A 19297-nucleotide genomic window follows, 5' to 3' on the forward strand; every position below is an offset into this window, starting at 1 on the left:
AGAAACTACAACAACAGAGTAAGACGTGTTATTCAGTCGAAAAGTTTAATTACACCTTCAAAAGAAAACAAATATTTTGGAATCAGCATCCTGTACATTTCATCCAACAATGTCTATAAAAACCTGGCATCAAGGATGACGGTCAAGTGTTGAAGAGACTGATCAACACCTGAGCTAAAAGAAACAACATGAGACGATCAAGACGGATCTCTGTTGAGAGAATTTAGGCAACAGTGGTGGTGGGCTGCTGTGTCTGTTAGGGCTTCATGGGTTCCGTTGTCAGATAGGCAGGAAGAACTGAGACAGATATAAAACAAATTTCTATCCTAGTTTTAGTGGATTTTCCCTTAGACAATACATTTCATACATTGTAAATATAATCGTGCCAATGTCTGTGCCCCCGTGGACTTTCTGTACATGGAGGATTTGGATTTTTGTAAGCACTCAAAATTTAGGCATCGCGTTCAAATAAAACTAAAAAAAAAATCTAGAGTGAAACACTACACAGCCCTTGTGTGATTTGGACGAAATTGCATCTCTGGCAAGTACATCTCCCACATTTTTACCACATTCTTTATTTTTCATCGATACATTAGAACCCATTCGCTTACACCGAAGCAGCCACTAACCGTCATGGGATCAACGTGTACAAAATTAGACAAAAATTAGCAACAAAGACAAAACAGCAGCATATTGTCAATTATAAAACAGTATCAAAAATAAAACTAAAATAAAAAATAAATTACCAAACACTGATTTAGAAAGGTCTATATTCATATAGTAACAGTTCATATTTAGGTTGTAATACTAGGCGCAATATTAGGTTGTGATAATGGGTTCTGAACAATATTTTCCATTAAAAGTTGGTCTATTTCTGCCATTTTTGCAAACCAAGCTGATACCAGCTACCTTCAATGTATCCCAATAGGATTTTATGGTCTAGGATGGACTGTAATACAGAAAACAACAGGTGGAACGGTTGGTTCACTTAGGGATGGATTCCACTTGCTGAGGTTTCAGTGGCGTAAAATGTTATTATGGAAGTCAACGAGGAAATTGCAAGGGAGAATCTCAACTGAATGTGTACCCCATGTACCCTAACCCTAGTAGAAGGGTGATTTCTTTTTCTGTTCAAGAATTCAGGAACTGGACTCTAATGCCAACTAACACCAAGTGAGCCACACATTCCATGCTAAGCTCATGTTTTCATGTATTCTACACCTTAACATCCCAATTAAGATCTACTGAGGGGGCCTGATATCAGCTTTGTAGGCAAAGAAGGCAGAATCAGAGCTATTTTGAATAGAAACCCCATGAAGTCTGATATGAAGTATGAATTCATGTATGACGTGAAATGTCTAATAACAAATGTCAGTAAAGCAACCAAGCCCAAATGAAACAACCCATGTGTACAGTTTTACAAATTAGATTTAGCTTTACTTTTTTTTTTTATTTTATATCTTCACAATTTCTAGTTTTCATGTGATTCTACTCTATGTCGAAAATAAATGCAAATAATTGCTTTTCTAAAATATCTGTAGCACAACAAAATCAGTACAAAGGGGTGAACAAAATTTTTCACATTTGCATCTACTCAAATTTAAAACGTTTCTGCCTGGGTGCGCAGCTACATGTTGACTTTAAATTAACTCTTGAGGAAATCATACAACTGATGACTGATGCCTTCATATTCACTCACAGGAATCATAGTCAAAGTTTGAATTCTTTGACACCAAAGGTTGCAGCTATTCAAAACATGTTTTGTCCAACCATGATACAACGGAATCTAATTTAAAAGTAAATATTTTCAGTCCAAACTGAAATGTTCATTGCTCAGTATGAGCAGTGGTTGATAGTGGCTACAGGAATGTGATGCACTGAGCAGGAGAGCTGCTTCGTATATCTATCCGACAACATTTTCCAGGTTCTGGTGTCGGTAAAGGTTAAGTACCAGATCCCTGATCTCGTCTCGTTTCCTCCGCACCTGCTGTCGTGGAAACCAACGTTCTAGACGTAGAGGGAGGTCAAAGTGCACCACAGGGTCCTAAAAGAAGAGAGAACATTTCTCATGAATGTGTAAGCACGCATGATGAACTTACAATGTTCGATTGAGCGTAAATCTAAACATCAAAATTTGACGTTGTGATTGATCAAACATTACAGCGACCAAAAATTCAATCAACGCGTCAGACTGAGCGAGCCACAGAAGATGAGATGTTGAAGTTTATTTACCTTCAAAAAACTCTCGACGTACTGCAGCAGGTAGAGGCCGCAGTCGCTGCTGTTGTCCTGAAGGGGAACTTGGCAGTGTGAACTTTTCATCTGCTCAGTACCAAAGTCCCTTACCGAGCCTCGACGGACCTCCCATTCTGACTGCAAGTACCTGAGGGACAAATACGGATCATCTTACACACATTTACAAACACACACACACACAGCCGCAGGCAGGTGGAGTAAAGGGATCATACTTACTCCCGTAAGAGTTTGAAGACTCGCTCATGGAGAGACAGCTTGAGGGAGTCCATGATAAGAATACAGGGCCTACAGAGAGGAGAGGTTTAAAAAGTTGATCTGTGGCAGCTTTTACCCCATGGTGCTGTTGACACTGGGCCGTGGGCATCAAGAGCCAAGTTCAGATCAGTTGGGCATCAGACGCTTCACTGCTCTATACCTGTGTGCTTCATCAAACTCCATCAAAGTTTACAGCACTTGAGAAAATAATTCTCTACAGATCATGTCTGTTCTTTATTGAGCAGTATCGTATTAATAAAATGAAGCAAAATTCTGTTTTTGTGAATATTTAGCCTTAACTATGAATCCTCACACCTTAACTGCAAATTTTCACAACTCCCAGATTCCTCTTCTCATATTCAGAAAACACTATGGCTTCTACTCCATCTTTCTCATGTCTACATATGAGAAAAAAAAAAATCTGTTGTTTTAAATTGCTTTTAGCTAGGCAACGGCAGCTTGCAAAACCATAAACGTGCCATGGCACTGTACTGAATTAGTATTCGTTTAAACTCAAGTAAAGTTTTAACTGAAAAACTTGTATCCAGTGTTCAGGATGGTATGAATTTGGAGGGGGTCCAACTGGCCCCCAATTATTTTTCTAGGAGGTCATTTTCATATATCATGGAGTGTCATAAGAAATTGATTTTTGCAATGCCAAGTGACAGATGAGCCTTAAGGATAAAGCCATTCTGTAGACCTGGTTTTCACAGTATTTCACTGACTGTCCTGTACGAACTCTGTTTGGTAACTGAATTATGACTATAATGTCAGTCTGCAGTCTCACAATTATCTATAATGAAACCCAGCTCCACAACTCCTCCTTTACGTGAGACATCTCAATTACTATGCCACTTTTTACAGCTTATTCCTAGCCCAAAGCATCAGCTACACAGTCTATTATTTACAATCTGTATATTCTAATGAATATTTTATTGGTAACCACTTCCCTCATTTAATTTGAACAGGGACATGCAATTGTACGCACTGCAAAATTCACTCCAGAGAATAGTGAAAGAAAAAGACAACTATTCTAAGCCTTGAGAGAATTAGTGGAGAAGGTTCAAAATTGGAGCACAGATAGTGTAAAAAATACTGTGTGAACGCCAGAAGGAACTGGGGTGTTGATAAGTATTCTCAGTGATGCAGTTAAACCATTAGGGTTCTCTGTAGATACACAACAAAGTCAAACAATTCAACTTAGTCTGCAGAAAACATTAATGGGACATTTTTTACCCACAGAAGTCAGGCAAAAATCACACTGCATTTGGATTTTCAATATATATAAAATCTACTAGTTCCATCAGAGCATTGCTGTAGTCCATGTATGCTTTACCACTTGTATTTTGACAAGTTTTCCCATCACTGAGGAGCAACGTGTGTATGTATGTGTGTGTGTGTGTGTGTGTGTGTGTGTGTGTGTGTGTGTGTGTGTGTGTGTGTAATTGGAATTGAAAAGGAGATAAAGCCCAGTACTTTTCTGCATAGCATGTTGTCAGTGAATTGTGTTTTGTTTTGAAATCATGTATTCAATAATTGTGGACACATAATCTGATGGGCTATGTGAAATGTTGAACAAATTCTCATGGGTTATTCCATATCTCAAGGGGTCACCAGTGCAGTGGAATAGCACGAATCAAGCCCTGTGTATCTGCGCATTCCTGTGCACTGACCTCTTGCAAACAATCTCCCTCTGGCAGGTCTGCTCGGTGCAGCTCTACAAAGAAAGGAAAAAAAAAGAAAGAGAGATTCGGACAAACATATGAAGACTGAAACAGAAGGAAATGGTCTTTAAGTGAGGGGAACAAAATCAGTATTGTCATTCTTAGTAGAAGACAATGATTTCCTACCGGTGGACCAGGTGGGGCCTCTTTTGTAGAATCCTCCTCAGCATTGTCTAAAACACATAAGGAAAACGATCACAATCATCAGCTCCGCCATCACTGCCACTATTATGGTGTGAATCAAAGAACTGCTTAAAATATGTTATGCGGAAGTATAAGATAATTAAAACGAAAAGCAATCACATTCAGTATTTCAGTATATCTCAGTATAGAAACCTTGAGGCTGACAACGAAGGCCTGTACCGTTAAATCAAACATACCAGTCAGTCTGTCTGGGGTGTCACTGGGGTTTGACGCAGGCGGTGCCTCGGTGACATCATTTGAACTTTTACACCCTTGGGCCTCCTCCTCGCCTGACCTGCCGTTCCCCTTTCCCTTCTGCACGCCTGGGTCTGTCCAGCCCTCAGTTCGTGGCTCATCCAAGCCAGGGAAGCAAATGACAACTAAATACCAATGAGCCCTGGAGCAGACAAGAGGCACATGTGACAGAATGGTTAATAAATTATCTTAAGCGCAGGTCTTTGTGCAAAACAAACTGTGCGATCACCCCTTCATTCATTTCACTCACTCCTGATTGACAGGCACAAACAGGAAGTCCTTCTTGAAGATGTCAACATGGCGTGTCCATGTCTTCACCCGTTGGTGCCGCCTCTGCCTCTGACAGCTGGGTGCACACAGAAATCAAAGTTGTTAAGGGCATTTCAAACATACACAACAGACAGAAACACACACTTACACACAAACACGTGCAAACACTTACGAGTCATTGGTGCTGCCCTCACTGGCATTGTCCCTGCGGGTCAGCTGCTTGTAGAAGAAGCTGCTGAAGATGTGGGAGCGCTCAGCCACAGCAGCAGGAGCATTCTGGAGGAGGTATCTGGTTCACACACACAACACAGTCAGCTTGATAGTGACTCTCCTCCACAAACTCATGAGGAACCGAGGTGAACATGGTGCTTCTTGTCTGAAAATGTAAGTCACTTACTTGAGGTAGAAATCGATGATGACATCGTTGAGGAACTGTCCACTGTCAAGGCACTGCAGGTCCTCCATCGTCACAGTGATTCCTCCTTTCAATGGCGGAGGAGGAAACTGGATCAACCTGAAGAGAGGAGGGAGAGAAAAAGAATTACTGAATCAGCACAGAGCTGTGAAAAGGTAATAAGCGTATAAAGACTAGTGTACACAATATGCCACCCTCTATTGTAACACATATGATTACACTACTTTTGATACGAAGGTTCCTGGGATATATATATGTGCAGACCCACCCACTTTGTACACCACACCCATTCCATTTATATGTCACCCAGCTTTACAGGGGTTTCTCTTGTTGTATAGTTTACTGGGCTTTATTTAGCTGCACAAAGTGCAAAATATGGCCTCTTCCTCATGTACTAATCCCGTTTTCTCTGGCAATGTAGCAGACGTAGCAGTAACAGTCCACCCTGAGAGCAGCCATAGCTGTGAATCTGATCATGCACAGTGGTTAAGTGGAAAATAATAAGTCCTATATTTTGATTAATATCTGCAATTTGTTGCTTAAAAAAAATAATCAGATTCACATCACTAGTTCATGAGTAGATTTGTAATTATGAAGTGTTTCAACACCAGGGAATTCTACTCAGCAAGGGGAAAAGACCATTATTCCATAGGAATGAACTGTAGTAGCCACAGGGTTTCCACATTTGGAGGCCATGTGCCAATCCCTGCTAGGCCAGGCTGGAGGAGTAGTCGGATGAGGGCTACATCCAGGTTACTTGCCTGCGGGCCAGCCCCTGGTGTTTATATTTGGTCCAGCTGGAGTCTGGTTTGGAGAGGGACACAGAGTAGGATCCTCTGGTTCTGCGATGGCAGAGAGTGTATATGGGTGTTGGCTTCTCTTTACTCTCCTGTGGGAGGAAATTAGTGTCAGAGGAGCATCTCCAACAACATTTACATTGTAATCATATGTCACTGGGTGATGACATACACACTAACCTCAGCAGGAGGTTCCTTCTCCCCTTCTTTCTGCTCCTCCTCTGGTTTGAGTTTCTGCTCCTCCTCTGGTTTGAGTTTCTGCTCCTCCTCTGGTTTGAGTTGAGGCCCTGTGTCTTGCTCTGGCACCGTCTCCAGCTTTGGTATTGATTCTGTCTGTGACTCAACCTCCAGCTGGATGTGTGGTTCGGTCTTTTTCTCTCCATCTGAATGTGGACCGTCCTGGTCTGTGTTAGATCCAGGATCAATGCTGTCCTGGCCCAGCAGGCAGAGCAGCTGGGGGTCCAGCCCAGTTCTTGTGATCAGCTCCAGACTGTCATCCAGAGAAAGAGCAGGAGTGTGGATGTCCTCCAACCCGCTAAGGCTATCTAAGCCGGGGGCTATAATGGTTTTTTGATGTGCCAGGTTGTTGAGACAGACAATGTCCAGGATGGAGCGCAACACAGCGCCCTCCACTCCCTCCAGAGGATCTCTCACACTCAGCACGAGGAAGGGGCTGGCCTGGCCTGCACAAACACAAAACATACACCATACAGTTTTACCTTAAGGAGAATGTGACACTTAGAACCAGATTGAGAATGAAATCTGAAATATGCAATGACATTTTTTACATTTTTTTAAATGTAAACCACAAAAATGGAGATACTTGGCAAAGCTGACATTTCAATAGAAACTTAGTACACATAACTTGTTGAAAGACAACCTGTCTGGTTTGCTCTTCAATTTGATCAGAATATAATACGGTTTCTCTATTAGCTCCGTCTTTTATAAACATACTGCTTTTCACAAAAATGAAGGCAATGAGATTTTAACTATTTGGCATTAAACATAATAGAATGCCACGCATGTCTCCAAACAGCATTTAGAAATATGTGACTGATTTATTGACTTCAGTTGTGTATTCTGAACATGTATCTGTGCTGTGAGCCTTCCAGCAGTCTCACCAGTGGATGTGGTTGCCTGCTGTTTAGCTGACAGCTTGCGGAGGTCCCTCTGTACAGCGGCGGCCTGAGTATCTGACACATAAAGCAGGAGCAGAGCGGCGGGGGGAGGCTGCTCCTTGCCCTTGTAGCCCAGCCCCCGGGCCTGCAGCTCCTGCTGCTCCCACACACTGTACCTCCGCAGCTCTGTGCGCTCCAGGGTCAACGTCACTTCCACCTGGCCGCTAGTGTCTGAGGACAAGAAAACACCAGGTCAGCCTAACAACTCATGGCACCGGTACCAGAGCATTGACTCATTGTTTTTCCATAACAAACTTTGTAATTTCTGTTTTTGAAAACCTATATAGACAAGGACTTTGCTCAGTTAGTCCAAAATGTCCAAAACAACTGATAATCAGTAACTTATTGCCATAAACAAACAAGGATACATTTCATATTCACACAGAGGCCAGATCAAAGCTCACAGAATAACCACCTTAGCTCCCTACATGGGGGGATTTCACAGGCTCAAAGGTTAAAACAGTGTACTAAAGCTTTGAGGGTCTAATCCAGGAACACGTACAAACACTTTTACTAGTTGAAATAGACCACTAAGCCGAGTCTCTTTCAGTCTGAGAGGATGGTGTGCAGACTGCAAGAGCAAAACAAGGTGAGATGGGGTCCTGCAAGGTCAGAGTTTACACAACCCACACCAAAGGTTGCAGACAGGCCACAGGGGGCTTATCTAGGTGCAAACATTGTGATCAGACAAACTGGTCAAGAAATATTTCCTTTTGGGTTTATTTTATGAGGAAGGACGATGTTTAGACAAGACACTGGGAACCAGTCCAGACACTTTGTTTAATTTAGTGCAGTTATTTCAGAATTTCAGAAACTGGTTGCAAAAGTATTCACAGCGTTACCTTTCAATGGTATGATGACTCTTTGGTCTGCTATCTGTAAGGAGGAAGTGGAAATGTATTACACTTTATGTCCTGTAATGGTGATACCGCTACGACTTGTGTCAGAAAAATGCGTTGGTGGCTTTATCCAGGTTACCATGATCTCTCCGTTAGCCTCCCCCTGGTAACTCCCACAGTGCAGAGCAGAGAAGCCCACGCACATACATGAGAAGTCTGCTTTGGGGATGGGAGAGAGCCCAAAGTCTGATGCCGCTGCATCCACTGGACCAGGGATGTCTTCAACCACTACATGCACCACCTGCAACACACACACACGATTTTAAGAAAACAATGCAAATAGGGTAGCATGTCAGACACACATTGTATGTTTTTTCTAACAAAATACTAACTGAAATGGTTGTTTAGACTAGAACTAGACATAATCTGTGTCTGGAGCATAGTACAAATTAAGAACAATTGTATCACCAGCGCTTAATATAATGCCAGACTCTTCATCCCCATTCTTGGTCTCTAATACCATTACTACTGATATACTGTCAGGTTAATCTGGTGAATAAAGCGCTGGTGGGGAGCAAGGTTATTATCGTTAACGAAAACTAACAAAATAACGAAAACTAGGTGTGAAAAAACATTTTCGTTAACTGAAATAGAAATAAAAACGAGGCTTTACAAAAAAACGATAACTAACTGAAACTGTATTGTGTGTTTACAAAACTAAAATAAACTAAAGTTATAGAGAAAATGTCTTTAGTTTTCGTCTTTGTCAATTTATTTCATACATGAGCCTAGTATTTTGGCTATCTTCCAATTTTTTAGCTGTGCCAGTTTTAGTCCACGCCCCTCGCCTGGCATCATGGCGGCGAAAGTCGGGAGAAAGCGGCAGAGTCCCATTTGGGATTACTTTGAATATGACTGTGTCTCAGATAGGAGCAAGTGCCTTGCAGTGGAAGGTGATAAAATATGTGGAACATTTCTCAAGGGGAAAAATCCCACGAATCTAAAAGTCCATTTGAAAAGCTCGCACAAGAAGGCTAACCTAGTTTACCATGACAAGGTAAGGGAGAACGCCCAGCCCCCCTCCCCCGAAACAGAAGCTAACCCCAGGCCAGGCAGCATGATGGAGCACGAGACAACCGTAGGCCAGAAAACACTAATGCAGTGCTTCCACTGGCGACCCGATAGCTGCTGGTTAGTAAATACGCAGGAACACCACAAGCGGGAGGAAGCATTGGTGCATATGTTTATTGAGACTGGGATGTCTACACGACTGTGTGAGTCGATTGCCTTCAAAAAGTTCAACACTTTACTCGAACCAAAATTCAAAACACCCGGAGCTGCAAGAGTCAATAGCCTTATTGGGGCTAAGATGGATAAGGCAAAGCAGAAATTGAAAGAGATCATAAGGGAGGCGTTGTTGTCTTTTGTGGATGGTTGTTCATCTGTCCTAAGTGAATACATTTTTTAAAATGGTATGATGTTTTGTTGAGTTTTAATTACACAATATTTTTTATGACCTTTTTGAATCTCGCCCCTGACAAATACCCCATATTACAAAAAAAGACTAAAACTAACACTGAAACTAATAAAAACTAAACTAAAACTAAGCATTTTCAAAAAATAAAAACGAAACTAGCAAACCCGCTTTAAAAACTAATTAAAACTAAACTGAAATTGAAAACAACAAGTCAAAACGAAATAAAAAAAAAAAGTAATGAAAAATGCAAAACTATAATAACCTTGGTGGGGAGAGGAACGTAGCTGATGAGCATTCTACAGTGTAACTTTAAGGCATGAAACAGCTGAGAATTATCATGGCTGTCTAACTACATCCTAAGATGCTTTCTCTCTATTCTCCTCTCAGTGTCAGAAACTAGAGTAAGTGGCTGAAGAGACTGGTTGGCTGCCACACAGAGAAACAGTTCTCACTTCCGGTCCTTAAACAGGTGGTAATTCTGGCCCCCTGGGGCCTGTTAAGTAAAACCCTAGGCTCCTGCAGCGTTGTTATCCCTAAAACACCCTTTGTGATGTCAGGTTAATCTCGGCATAAACTCAACTCAATTTAGAAACCTTTGTGAGATTGTTGTTTTTTTGTGTGATGTAATAAGTGAAACAATCTCTGATCCCTTTGCGAGACGATTGGATTCTTCCTCCCTTTTATGATGTCAGAATTGTTAGCGAAACAAAACCTTTGTGAGGCTTTTTCAACCATTGTGATATTATCTTTTATGATGTAACTGAAAAATGTTTTGTGCTGTATTCTCAAGAGATATGGATAAACATGGTGCGAGGGCACATTTCTGCCTACCTGCATGTCAGAAACTGCCTGTTTGGCCACAGCTTCCTGTGCGGTCTGAGTCGCCATCTCTGCCACACTGACCAGTGGATGGAATACTGGGCTGCGGAGCTGAGGAACGTCACTGCCCTCTTCATCGTCACTGGACAGCACAACTGAAATACAAACATGAATAACATAACATATAACAGTTTGAGTTTCACTTTGAACTCGAGCTATATCGTTCCTTTCAAAGACAAACACACAGTCAAGCACACACACACACCCTTTAATGGGATTTGAAGGACAGCCAAGGGTAGTAGTAATCCTTGTAGAGACATGTGGGTGAGATAAAGACAGGAAACGCAGTAGGCACTTGGTTACAGGGTGTGCATGAACACACACGCACTCGAAGGAAAAAAAGGTTCAAGCCAAGCTGGCACAAAAACTCACAAACAAGAAAGTAGTCCATGTCGTAAAGTAGAAAGTATAACTTGGATATAGAACTTAAAGCTATGTTATGGAGTTTTCCTAAGAAAGGATGCAGATTTGTTTACATTGTAATTTGACACAACAATAGGTAAGCGTGTGTTGTTTCATTACAAGATGCATAAATGTCTTAGCTCATAAAATAGCTGCAAAGTTATTTTTGTGAACATTTTCAAAAATACATTGTTTACATCCTCGTTACAACTTGTTTGCTTCCTTTTTCCAATGTAGTGTATCACAGGCAAACCACACACACCCTTGGCATGGCTGTAACTACCCCCCTGTTTGAATGACAGGTGGGTTGCTTGCTTGATTCATGTCATCCCACCCCTTGACCGCATCTAGCAAATTCAGCATTAGCAGCAACAGCACCTTCCACATGTACAACTATGTTTGTTTGCCCAGCAGGTATTGGCCAATACCAAAAGCTGCAAGGTGTGCACACACGCCTTCTATCTCACAAAACTTGTGTTGTGTGTGTGCTGATAGTGCTTATGTGTCCTGATGCATGTGCTGGAAGAACGTGATAACATGATACACAACCAACCCTGCTTTCTTCTAATGTGTAGCGCTGGTTTCAAAAACTGTGGCCAGATGTTGAGTGCTCAGCTTTAAAATAATATGCTGCTATGCCTTGGGATTGTTGATGCGTTGGTCAAGGCTGGCATACATGATCACCGGCAACATAGCTTTAAGCTGGCTGAGCCATTGTTTCCCTATGGAGAGAGCAGTGCCACCCACCTCAGAGGCAATGCTATCTTTGGTGTCGCACACCGCTTACAATTTCCACTGAGTCACTGTGCACAAAATTCAAATTATTTTAACTTTGGCCCAGTCTGCAATTGATCTTTCAAAGCACTATCAATCAAATTGCACCTTTATGTGACATAGGCTTCGATGTACAAACAGGGAGGAGAAACTCATCTTATGTGTCTGAGTTTCCTTATCCGTAATACAACAATACAGAAGTATTGCATGGCAGCATTTCAGCAATCAGATGGGAATATTATTATAGATTATTTGGCTTTGACACATGAACAAGCCTACCTACACACTACTTAGCAGAACGCTAGTCCTGTGTGGGCGCCCTGAAGAGACAGCCAGACATATACTCACTGGGTTCAGAGGGGCTGGCCTGGCTGGAGGACAGACCATGCCTCGGGGCTCCTGCAGTCTCTCCAGCCTCTGTACTAGGACTGATGACTGAGCTCAGGCATCCTTCCGTTCTCTCATCTCCCCCCACCGTGAACCGCACAATGCCACGGTCCAGGCTCCCTGACTCTCCATCTTCTCCACTTCCCTCCAGACAGAGGCGTTTAGGGGTTGATCCTCCATCTCTCCCTCCTTCTCCAGTAAGGCGAAGCACACTCCCTCTGTGGCCTTTGGGGGTGCCTGTTCCATTGCAGTGGGGCTCTGGACTCTCTCTTTTCCTCTTCTGTTGGGACGGCACAGAACAGAGCCGTGTTCAAGAGCAAGCATGTTCAAGAGATATCTTTAAAAGGTTGTTTTGTCTCATAGGCTTGGTCTGGGAATGGGTAAAGTTTTTTTTCCTGTTTTAGTGTGACTTTTGATGCTTACTGTGCAACCATGCATGATACCCACCACGCTATGTTGGTCTTCAATTCCTGGATCTGTACACCTGTCCTTGGTGGTAGCTGTAGATATCTCATCACCTCCTACATCTCCAGCTGGCTCCCAGCTCACTGACAACCCACAGTCTGTAAGACACAGAGGGACATGGCGATCAACCCATCGTGCTGAAATGAACACAATACTACTACCCACAAAGTAGGACAGAAAATGGAAAAACAAATGGCTAAATTGTGAGCAGGGGTATGCGTGTGAGGGAAAAGCGGAGTAAATTCAGCTGATTTTTGTTTTACAGCACTATAAAGCCCAGCATTTGTTTATTTACCCTGGGAGTAAGGCCAGGAGTATGAATAAACCTCTCCCACTAGGAGAGCCCTTAAAGTAAAGGAGAGCTGAGACAAACACATAAGGTCAGATGAGAGGAGGAAGATGGGAGGGGTGATGCATTTCCAAGGATGAAGCTAAATGTAAAGCACACTGAAAGGTGGAGGGCGGGGTGTAGATGAACCAAGGAATGAAGAGAGCAGTGTCGCTCCAATACTCATGTGTGTTTGTGTGTGTATTTGCTCATGCTCATGCTCACCCACCTACAACCTCTGCATATTTGCAGTCTTCTCCATTGTCCTGCCTCATCATCACCTCCTTCACTTCTTTTTCTGCTTTGTCTTCTTCTGCTTCAACATCCTCTGACTTGCTCCTGAGTCTTAACCTGTAGAGGTGAATTAACATTACGATCTGTCAGTCATGCTGTACACATCATCATTCATACTTTTTTTTCCCACAATGCCACACGCAGCATTGTATGACTTCCATCCCTGGAGCTTTATATACTAAAATGCTACTTAATTACACAATGGCCAAGAAAACTGGGTACATAAAAAACAAAAGCAGAACACTTATGATTTGAACCAGCATCTCAGGAGTTGTGAAATCCTACTGTGCGGTATTATTCCAAATAAAATCACCCAGTTTTCTGCCTGGAAAATCTGGAGAGCCAAGGGTGCCGCAAGCCAAGCCAAACTCCATTAAAAGGTAATTTCTCACAAAACATCTAAAACAAACAGCAGAAATGCCCCTAATAAAGAATACCTCCTTGTGCTTTTATGGTTATTTTTAATCATTATTCACAAGTCTGAGTGAAAAATCACCACAGTTTCCCCACTTTTGAAGATCAGAAGTCTATTTAGAGAGCAGGCACTAGTGAACATATAAGGGCAAGAGACAGTCACACACACAAAATTCATTTTTTGGAACGAAATGAGCTGACAAGGCTTTTTATGCAAGTGGAGGCCATTTTCCGACTCATTGTTCACAGTCTGATGCTTAATGACTTGAGTCTCTCTTACTATTCCATCGCCATCTACCTGTGGGCCACCTTCTGATTACTGCAGGGGTTTTGTGGATGTGAGGAGAATACAGCCTGCTATTCCACTCTCAACTTCAGAGAGTCTATCCTCGCCCCATCACTCAGTGTCCCTCAGAGTGTCTCCTTACCTTTGAGAAGACTGGCAGGGGGTCCTCTGGTTGCGTTTAGGAGTAACACTCTTGTTCTTATGTGTGGACCCCTCGTTCCTGGCCTCCCTGTGACCTAATTTCCTGTCTCCGCAGATGGGCGATTCCTCTCTCGACCGACCACTCTCCATCCGAGGACTTGTCACCCGTGCTCCATTTCCCAATGTCGGGCTCTGCATTTTCGTGTCCAGATACGCCCTGCCCAGCTCTGTCTTCAGGACATCTGTGAGGATCAGACAGGGCCTCCTGCTACAGGATGGAACAGAGAGAGAACCATTCACAGCCTTCCTAGAACTGCGTCGCCTCCACCCCATTATGGCCCATCAAGATATTCTCACTTGTAGCACATCTGTCATTACAGATCAGACTATATATACCATCAGCTGACCAATAGGGGGACAGTAAATGACTGCAGTAAGGAGGGGTAGGCAAGTGGACTGGGGTAGATAAGACATGTGGGCCTATGTGCAGTCATGATAAGCTTGGTCTTGAGTTGTGGGGCTTATAAACAATGTTTCCTTTTAGCATGGCAGGTTGGAGCGCTGTGCTAAACACATGCTGTACACACAGACAAGAGACAAGTTTCTATTAGCGGAGCGCTGGGCATATTTGAAAATCGAGGTGATCATGGCAATGGTGGTTTGGTTTGTTGTTTAAAATGTCTCCTATTCATAGTATTCCCATGATGTCACATGCATTTCCTACCAATACGGTGCTTTACAATACACACAGCTCATTGGCTGTGGCTGTCATTTGATTGTAATCACCTGTTAATTTATTACAGTCACCTGTTATTTTCCTACAAAGACGGCCGTGTGGTGATGGAACATAATACTATGAATTGTAACTGAACTAATGATATTTCACTATACATATTGTTCGTCATTCATTGACTGTGCAATGAAATCGGGGGGTGGGGCATCTCGGGTTTGACGAATGGACCCCCCCCCCCCCCCCCCCGCCCCCGCCCCCAGTCCCACATCACCACTTCTGACAAAACTTGAAAGGGATGAAGCATCATGCCTCTGTGTTTTGGCTTTGGCTTTTAAAAAAAATACACTGATTGACCTAATAAGGGTGCTATAATTTAAGGGTCAAACTTTCCCACTCTGAAAGGCCATAACTGGTACAATTTTGATTAAACTTGGAGGGATGATACATCATGCTGAGTGACCCAAGCGGTGCCTGCATCATATGTGGGGGATGACATATTTCACTTGCTGTATGTTGGAAGACTTTTCATCTCCTCAGTTTGAGGAGGTGGGCTTGGTTACAATTTAAAACTTTATTTTCTATCCATTACGCATTTTGAGTCGGTTCAGTTCATTCATACAGCAATATCAGGTTTGAGAAATGCTGTTCAGTTCCCTGTTGAACAGGAGGGATTTTTTTCAAATATTCTCCATTTTCACTCTGCGTACTTGCTTCTTTACAGTTAGGCATAGTTAATTTCTTACACGAAACATTGTGAGAACAAATACAGCAAGACTGAAGTGGGGCGGATAGTAAGCGCAGAACACAATGCGTCAGTTTTCCTAAAATCAATATTACTGAAGGCAAATTGCAGTGCACTTCACACAAGTACATGTACTAGCAAGCTAAATGCTGAGTGATACAGAGATTGTAGATGATGTGGGATGTTGGGCAAAGATAGTGTTGCAAAGATAGTGTTGGGCACGGTAGCTAAAGAAGAACTCTCAACAGTTAAAAATCTATAGCGCTACAGCAAAATGTAAGGAATAAAAGTAAAACAAAAGTGTACTTGTCCACAAAACATACTGTAATCGATCATATTATAAGGAAATGCTCACCCTGATCCCCCACTATGGCCTTCAACAACAAAAGAAAATGGGCTGCAAGTAACAATTTTGTTAAGGCATGCATATAATTATGTACCCTTGTTATTCATTTATTGGGTTATTTCATTACATCTTTAACGTTAACAAATCACTTGGAGATATCTGAACCAAGTTAATGATATACACTATAGGAATTAATTACACTAAATCTATATGTTATAATGTCTATGAACATATAGCTATAGCCTATATGACTACTTAAAATTAAGTGTTTAACCGCTCAAGAGATGTTTGAGTTTGTTCAAGGCTCTGAAAAATCAAGGCAACATTGCTTGTCAGCCACCTCTGTGAGACAGTTAATACTAAAGGGTGAGTGCCCCATCTTGTGAATGTTTGAGAAACTGCAATGAATTATACCAGCAAAATACAACAATGGAATGACTGCTAGCCCAATTCAATGTAGACAGAACTTATTAATCCAAATCACTCATTATTTCAACTGATATCCAGAACAATGATTGGGTGCGAATATTTCAGTCTTATATTGGCTTTTATCTATTTATTTATTTTACAATTTTGGCTTTGACGTAACTCAACAGTCATCAGTTTATAAAGCGGGGCACCTGTATTATAAACTGAGAGCAAAACCTCCACCCAACTGTACCCAACGTTGAAGAAATTGTTGATGATGGAGCTCTTGCACACTCGTCTGCACTCCCAACAACCCCACTAGGTGATGCAATCAACTAAAGGCTATTCTATTCCACAGATTGACTAAAGGGTCAATCTGTGGAAGAGAGATCAAGATCAAGATCAAGATTTCCTTTATTGTCATTGTACAAGTACAACGAAATTGTGATTGCAGCTCCCTGAGTTTGATGCATAACAAACGAAACAATAATCAACAAGTAAATAAAGTTAAAAAAAAAATAGAATAAACGGCTCACTTGGCTTCTGCTTACCTGGCTATTCCCAATTGGACCATAGCAGCTTGGTTGTGATCGAACAGCATGGATCCATTCTTATGCTGTGAATCGTGGTATCTGGCTTTGTGTCCTGAGAGCTTGGTCCAGTGAATCTGTCGAATGGAGGGGCAAAGTGAGTTTCAGCACTCCTCCAGAATAGCTATGTTATCACAATAACATGTCTTTTTGTGTTCAGACAGAGAGCAGAGATATCTACCTGTCTCTCTAACTTCCCACACTCTGACGAAAGACATGTCATGGGGATTCTGAGTGGGTTTCCGATCTAAAAATAACAAGGGAAGCAGTTACCATGCCTGTATGGAATTAATTACGTGCAACAGCCAAAATGCTAACCCAACCATGGATGCACAAATACAACAAGTGCAAATCTGCACAGTAGTACGCGGCTTTGATGCGTAATCAATGTTGTTGAGATCATTTGGCTGTGTGTAGCAATTTTGGGGCAATAGCTGTTGAGTAAAACTGTTGAATTAGCATACATCTGTGTCAACACAGGTTACAGGTTGGGCTGCATTTAAAAACATAAATTACTAGGCTATCTAGTAGCTGTTGTTATGAATTTGCAAATTTAAAAATATTTTGCATAAAATGTGCATTTGAGTAGCAGTTTATTGTGCTCATTGCAGCATGGTAGCAGCATTGATTATGCATAATACACGCTCATTGCAGCTGTCCATGCTAAAGCAGTCTAGTGCCCTCACTTGATCATTATCTCGAAACAACCACAGAGTGCGATTACTGAGCAACAGAATGTAACAAGATAGTGACAACAAGATAGTGATCCATAGTGAGCCCAGCTGGAGGCAGCATATGTACAACCCCAGCACATATGCTGCGCTTATTGAACAATCCCAGAAAGACTGTGTGCTAGTCTTCGTCTTCCTAAAGCCAGCGTAGCAAGACAGTGATCCGTCAGCCCTAGACGTCATCCAGCCAGGATCAGTAGAGATTACAGCTCAGGCATTTCACTCCGCGTGCTAAAAACTCACAAAGTGCATGAACAAGTATGTCATGAAACTGCTGGAGTGAAAATTAAATAATTCAAAGACTAGTGTCATACATACTGTAGAATTATCCTTGTCAACAGTAAGTGAGATGGTTAAGGCTTTCCTGTGCTCCATCATGGGTTGGGTAAGGCACAGCACTCTGCAAGAAGCACACATACAAAGAATATTAAACAGTCTCATCACTTTGACTTCCATATTTTAAGTGAATGGTTCAATCTCTGTCAGCACAAGTCAAACCTTCATCAGGGTATGCTGACAGACCGTGACTACTGGGCTAGGTAGGAAAACAACAAGATGCTATCAATCATGACAACCACTGTGGCAGTATGGCTACTGCAACATATAAATTTACAGACACCACAGGTACAGATTCAAAGCCAACTAATCCTGAGATACAAACAACTTGCATACAGTAAAACCCCTAACCTGGGAAATCTGTGGATGGATATAAATGAATAGGTGACACTCTCTCTGTGTTTTAATTGTCACTGAGGTGCCCCTTGAGCCAGGCAATGGAGCTGTACAAAGGTCAACAGTAGAACAGAGTGGTCGCACTGGGTAACTCCCTGGTGGAAATGTATGTACATGTATGAATGTAAAGCATTATGTTACTTTTTTGTTTTTGAGAATAACAATCATTTCCAATATTTCAATATTGCAACAACCAACATAGTCAAACTAGACCAGATAGAACATACTTTTTGTATTTCCACTGTCATTGATAAGTCTAGAAGAGAATCATAACCAATACATGCATATTGCACTGTGTCGGTGTACATAAATTACTGCCTTGTTGTCTTACAGCTAACCAAAAATGGTAAACTACAATGCTAAGCTAGCTAGTAGCACTGAAGACACTTCTTTTGTCATTGACGCCAGTGTTTATGTTGAATCCCCTACATAGCGTGTGCACCTATACAACACGGGACACCTGCATTAAAATAAGCATCATGCATACCGCCTCTATGAACAGGTATCTGACATTAAAGCTGACTTTTCTCCAAGTGCCAATACACTACATAACGTGATACACCAGGTTAGTTAGCCTTAGCTACAACAGCTAGCTACATTGTCCAATATGCTAAACATAAGAGAGCTAAAAGCTTACCCAAGGGCAGGGCTACAACTCTGATCAAGAGGGAATCTAAGAGAACTGTAGAAAACTACTGTTCTCCCCAGGGCGTTTCCACCAGCACCTTCAAATAATGATAAACACACATTTTTTGCAGGTCGGGGTCGGTACTTTATAGGCGCTTCCCGATTCCTCCCGAACATCCGCCGTACCCGGAAGTACATGTATTTTTTTTGTTTTTTTTAACTCGGTGAGCAGCAGCACGAGCCTTCTGTACCTCTTTAACTCATATAATAACCATGACAGGGCGGCAGCTCAGTGGTTTAATAAGTAAGCTCACAGCTGGATTTGATGGTCGTTCGTGGTGGTTGTTCGTTCAAATCCCAGACCTGGGG

The 19297-nt window shown here is 42.1% G+C and overlaps 1 protein-coding gene across 3 annotated transcripts; it reads right to left on the bottom strand.

The window, feature by feature from the left end:
• Nucleotides 1-23: 23 nt before the first annotated feature.
• LOC139927170 (uncharacterized) lies at nt 24-19095 on the bottom strand. 3 transcript variants are annotated; one of them, XM_071919205.2, is made up of 23 exons: nt 18939-19095; nt 17888-17969; nt 17020-17085; nt 16800-16915; nt 14021-14287; nt 13114-13235; nt 12539-12654; nt 12053-12371; nt 10481-10623; nt 8312-8473; nt 8176-8209; nt 7277-7504; nt 6336-6838; nt 6120-6247; nt 5341-5457; nt 5116-5232; nt 4924-5019; nt 4616-4815; nt 4362-4408; nt 4185-4228; nt 2473-2541; nt 2233-2383; nt 24-2044 (listed from the first exon to the last, which is right to left on the bottom strand). In XM_071919205.2, exons 2-23 carry the CDS (start codon nt 17945-17947, stop codon nt 1904-1906), a joined length of 3246 nt encoding a protein of 1081 aa, XP_071775306.2. In that variant the 5' UTR covers nt 17948-17969; nt 18939-19095; the 3' UTR covers nt 24-1903. The 3 variants fall into 3 exon arrangements, with proteins under 3 accessions (XP_071775306.2, XP_071775307.2, XP_071775308.2); XM_071919206.2 differs by lacking the exon at nt 17020-17085; XM_071919207.2 differs by lacking the exon at nt 4924-5019.
• Between the last annotated feature and the right edge of the window lie 202 nt (nt 19096-19297).

The sequence above is a fragment of the Centroberyx gerrardi genome, chromosome 10 (assembly GCF_048128805.1).
Source record: "Centroberyx gerrardi isolate f3 chromosome 10, fCenGer3.hap1.cur.20231027, whole genome shotgun sequence".
NCBI classification, from domain to species: Eukaryota; Metazoa; Chordata; class Actinopteri; order Beryciformes; family Berycidae; genus Centroberyx; species Centroberyx gerrardi.

Excerpts from the sequence above, each read along its gene's own strand:
- LOC139927170 (XM_071919205.2), bottom strand. The coding sequence starts at position 17,947 with ATGATGGAGCACAGGAAAGCCTTAACCATCTCACTTACTGTTGACAAG. Across the intron at positions 10,624-12,052 it reads GGCCAGCCCCTCTGAACCCA|TTGTGCTGTCCAGTGACGAT; the intron begins GTGAGTATATGT and ends TTTGTATTTCAG. Across the intron at positions 2,045-2,232 it reads ACGTCGAGAGTTTTTTGAAG|GACCCTGTGGTGCACTTTGA; the intron begins GTAAATAAACTT and ends CTCTTCTTTTAG.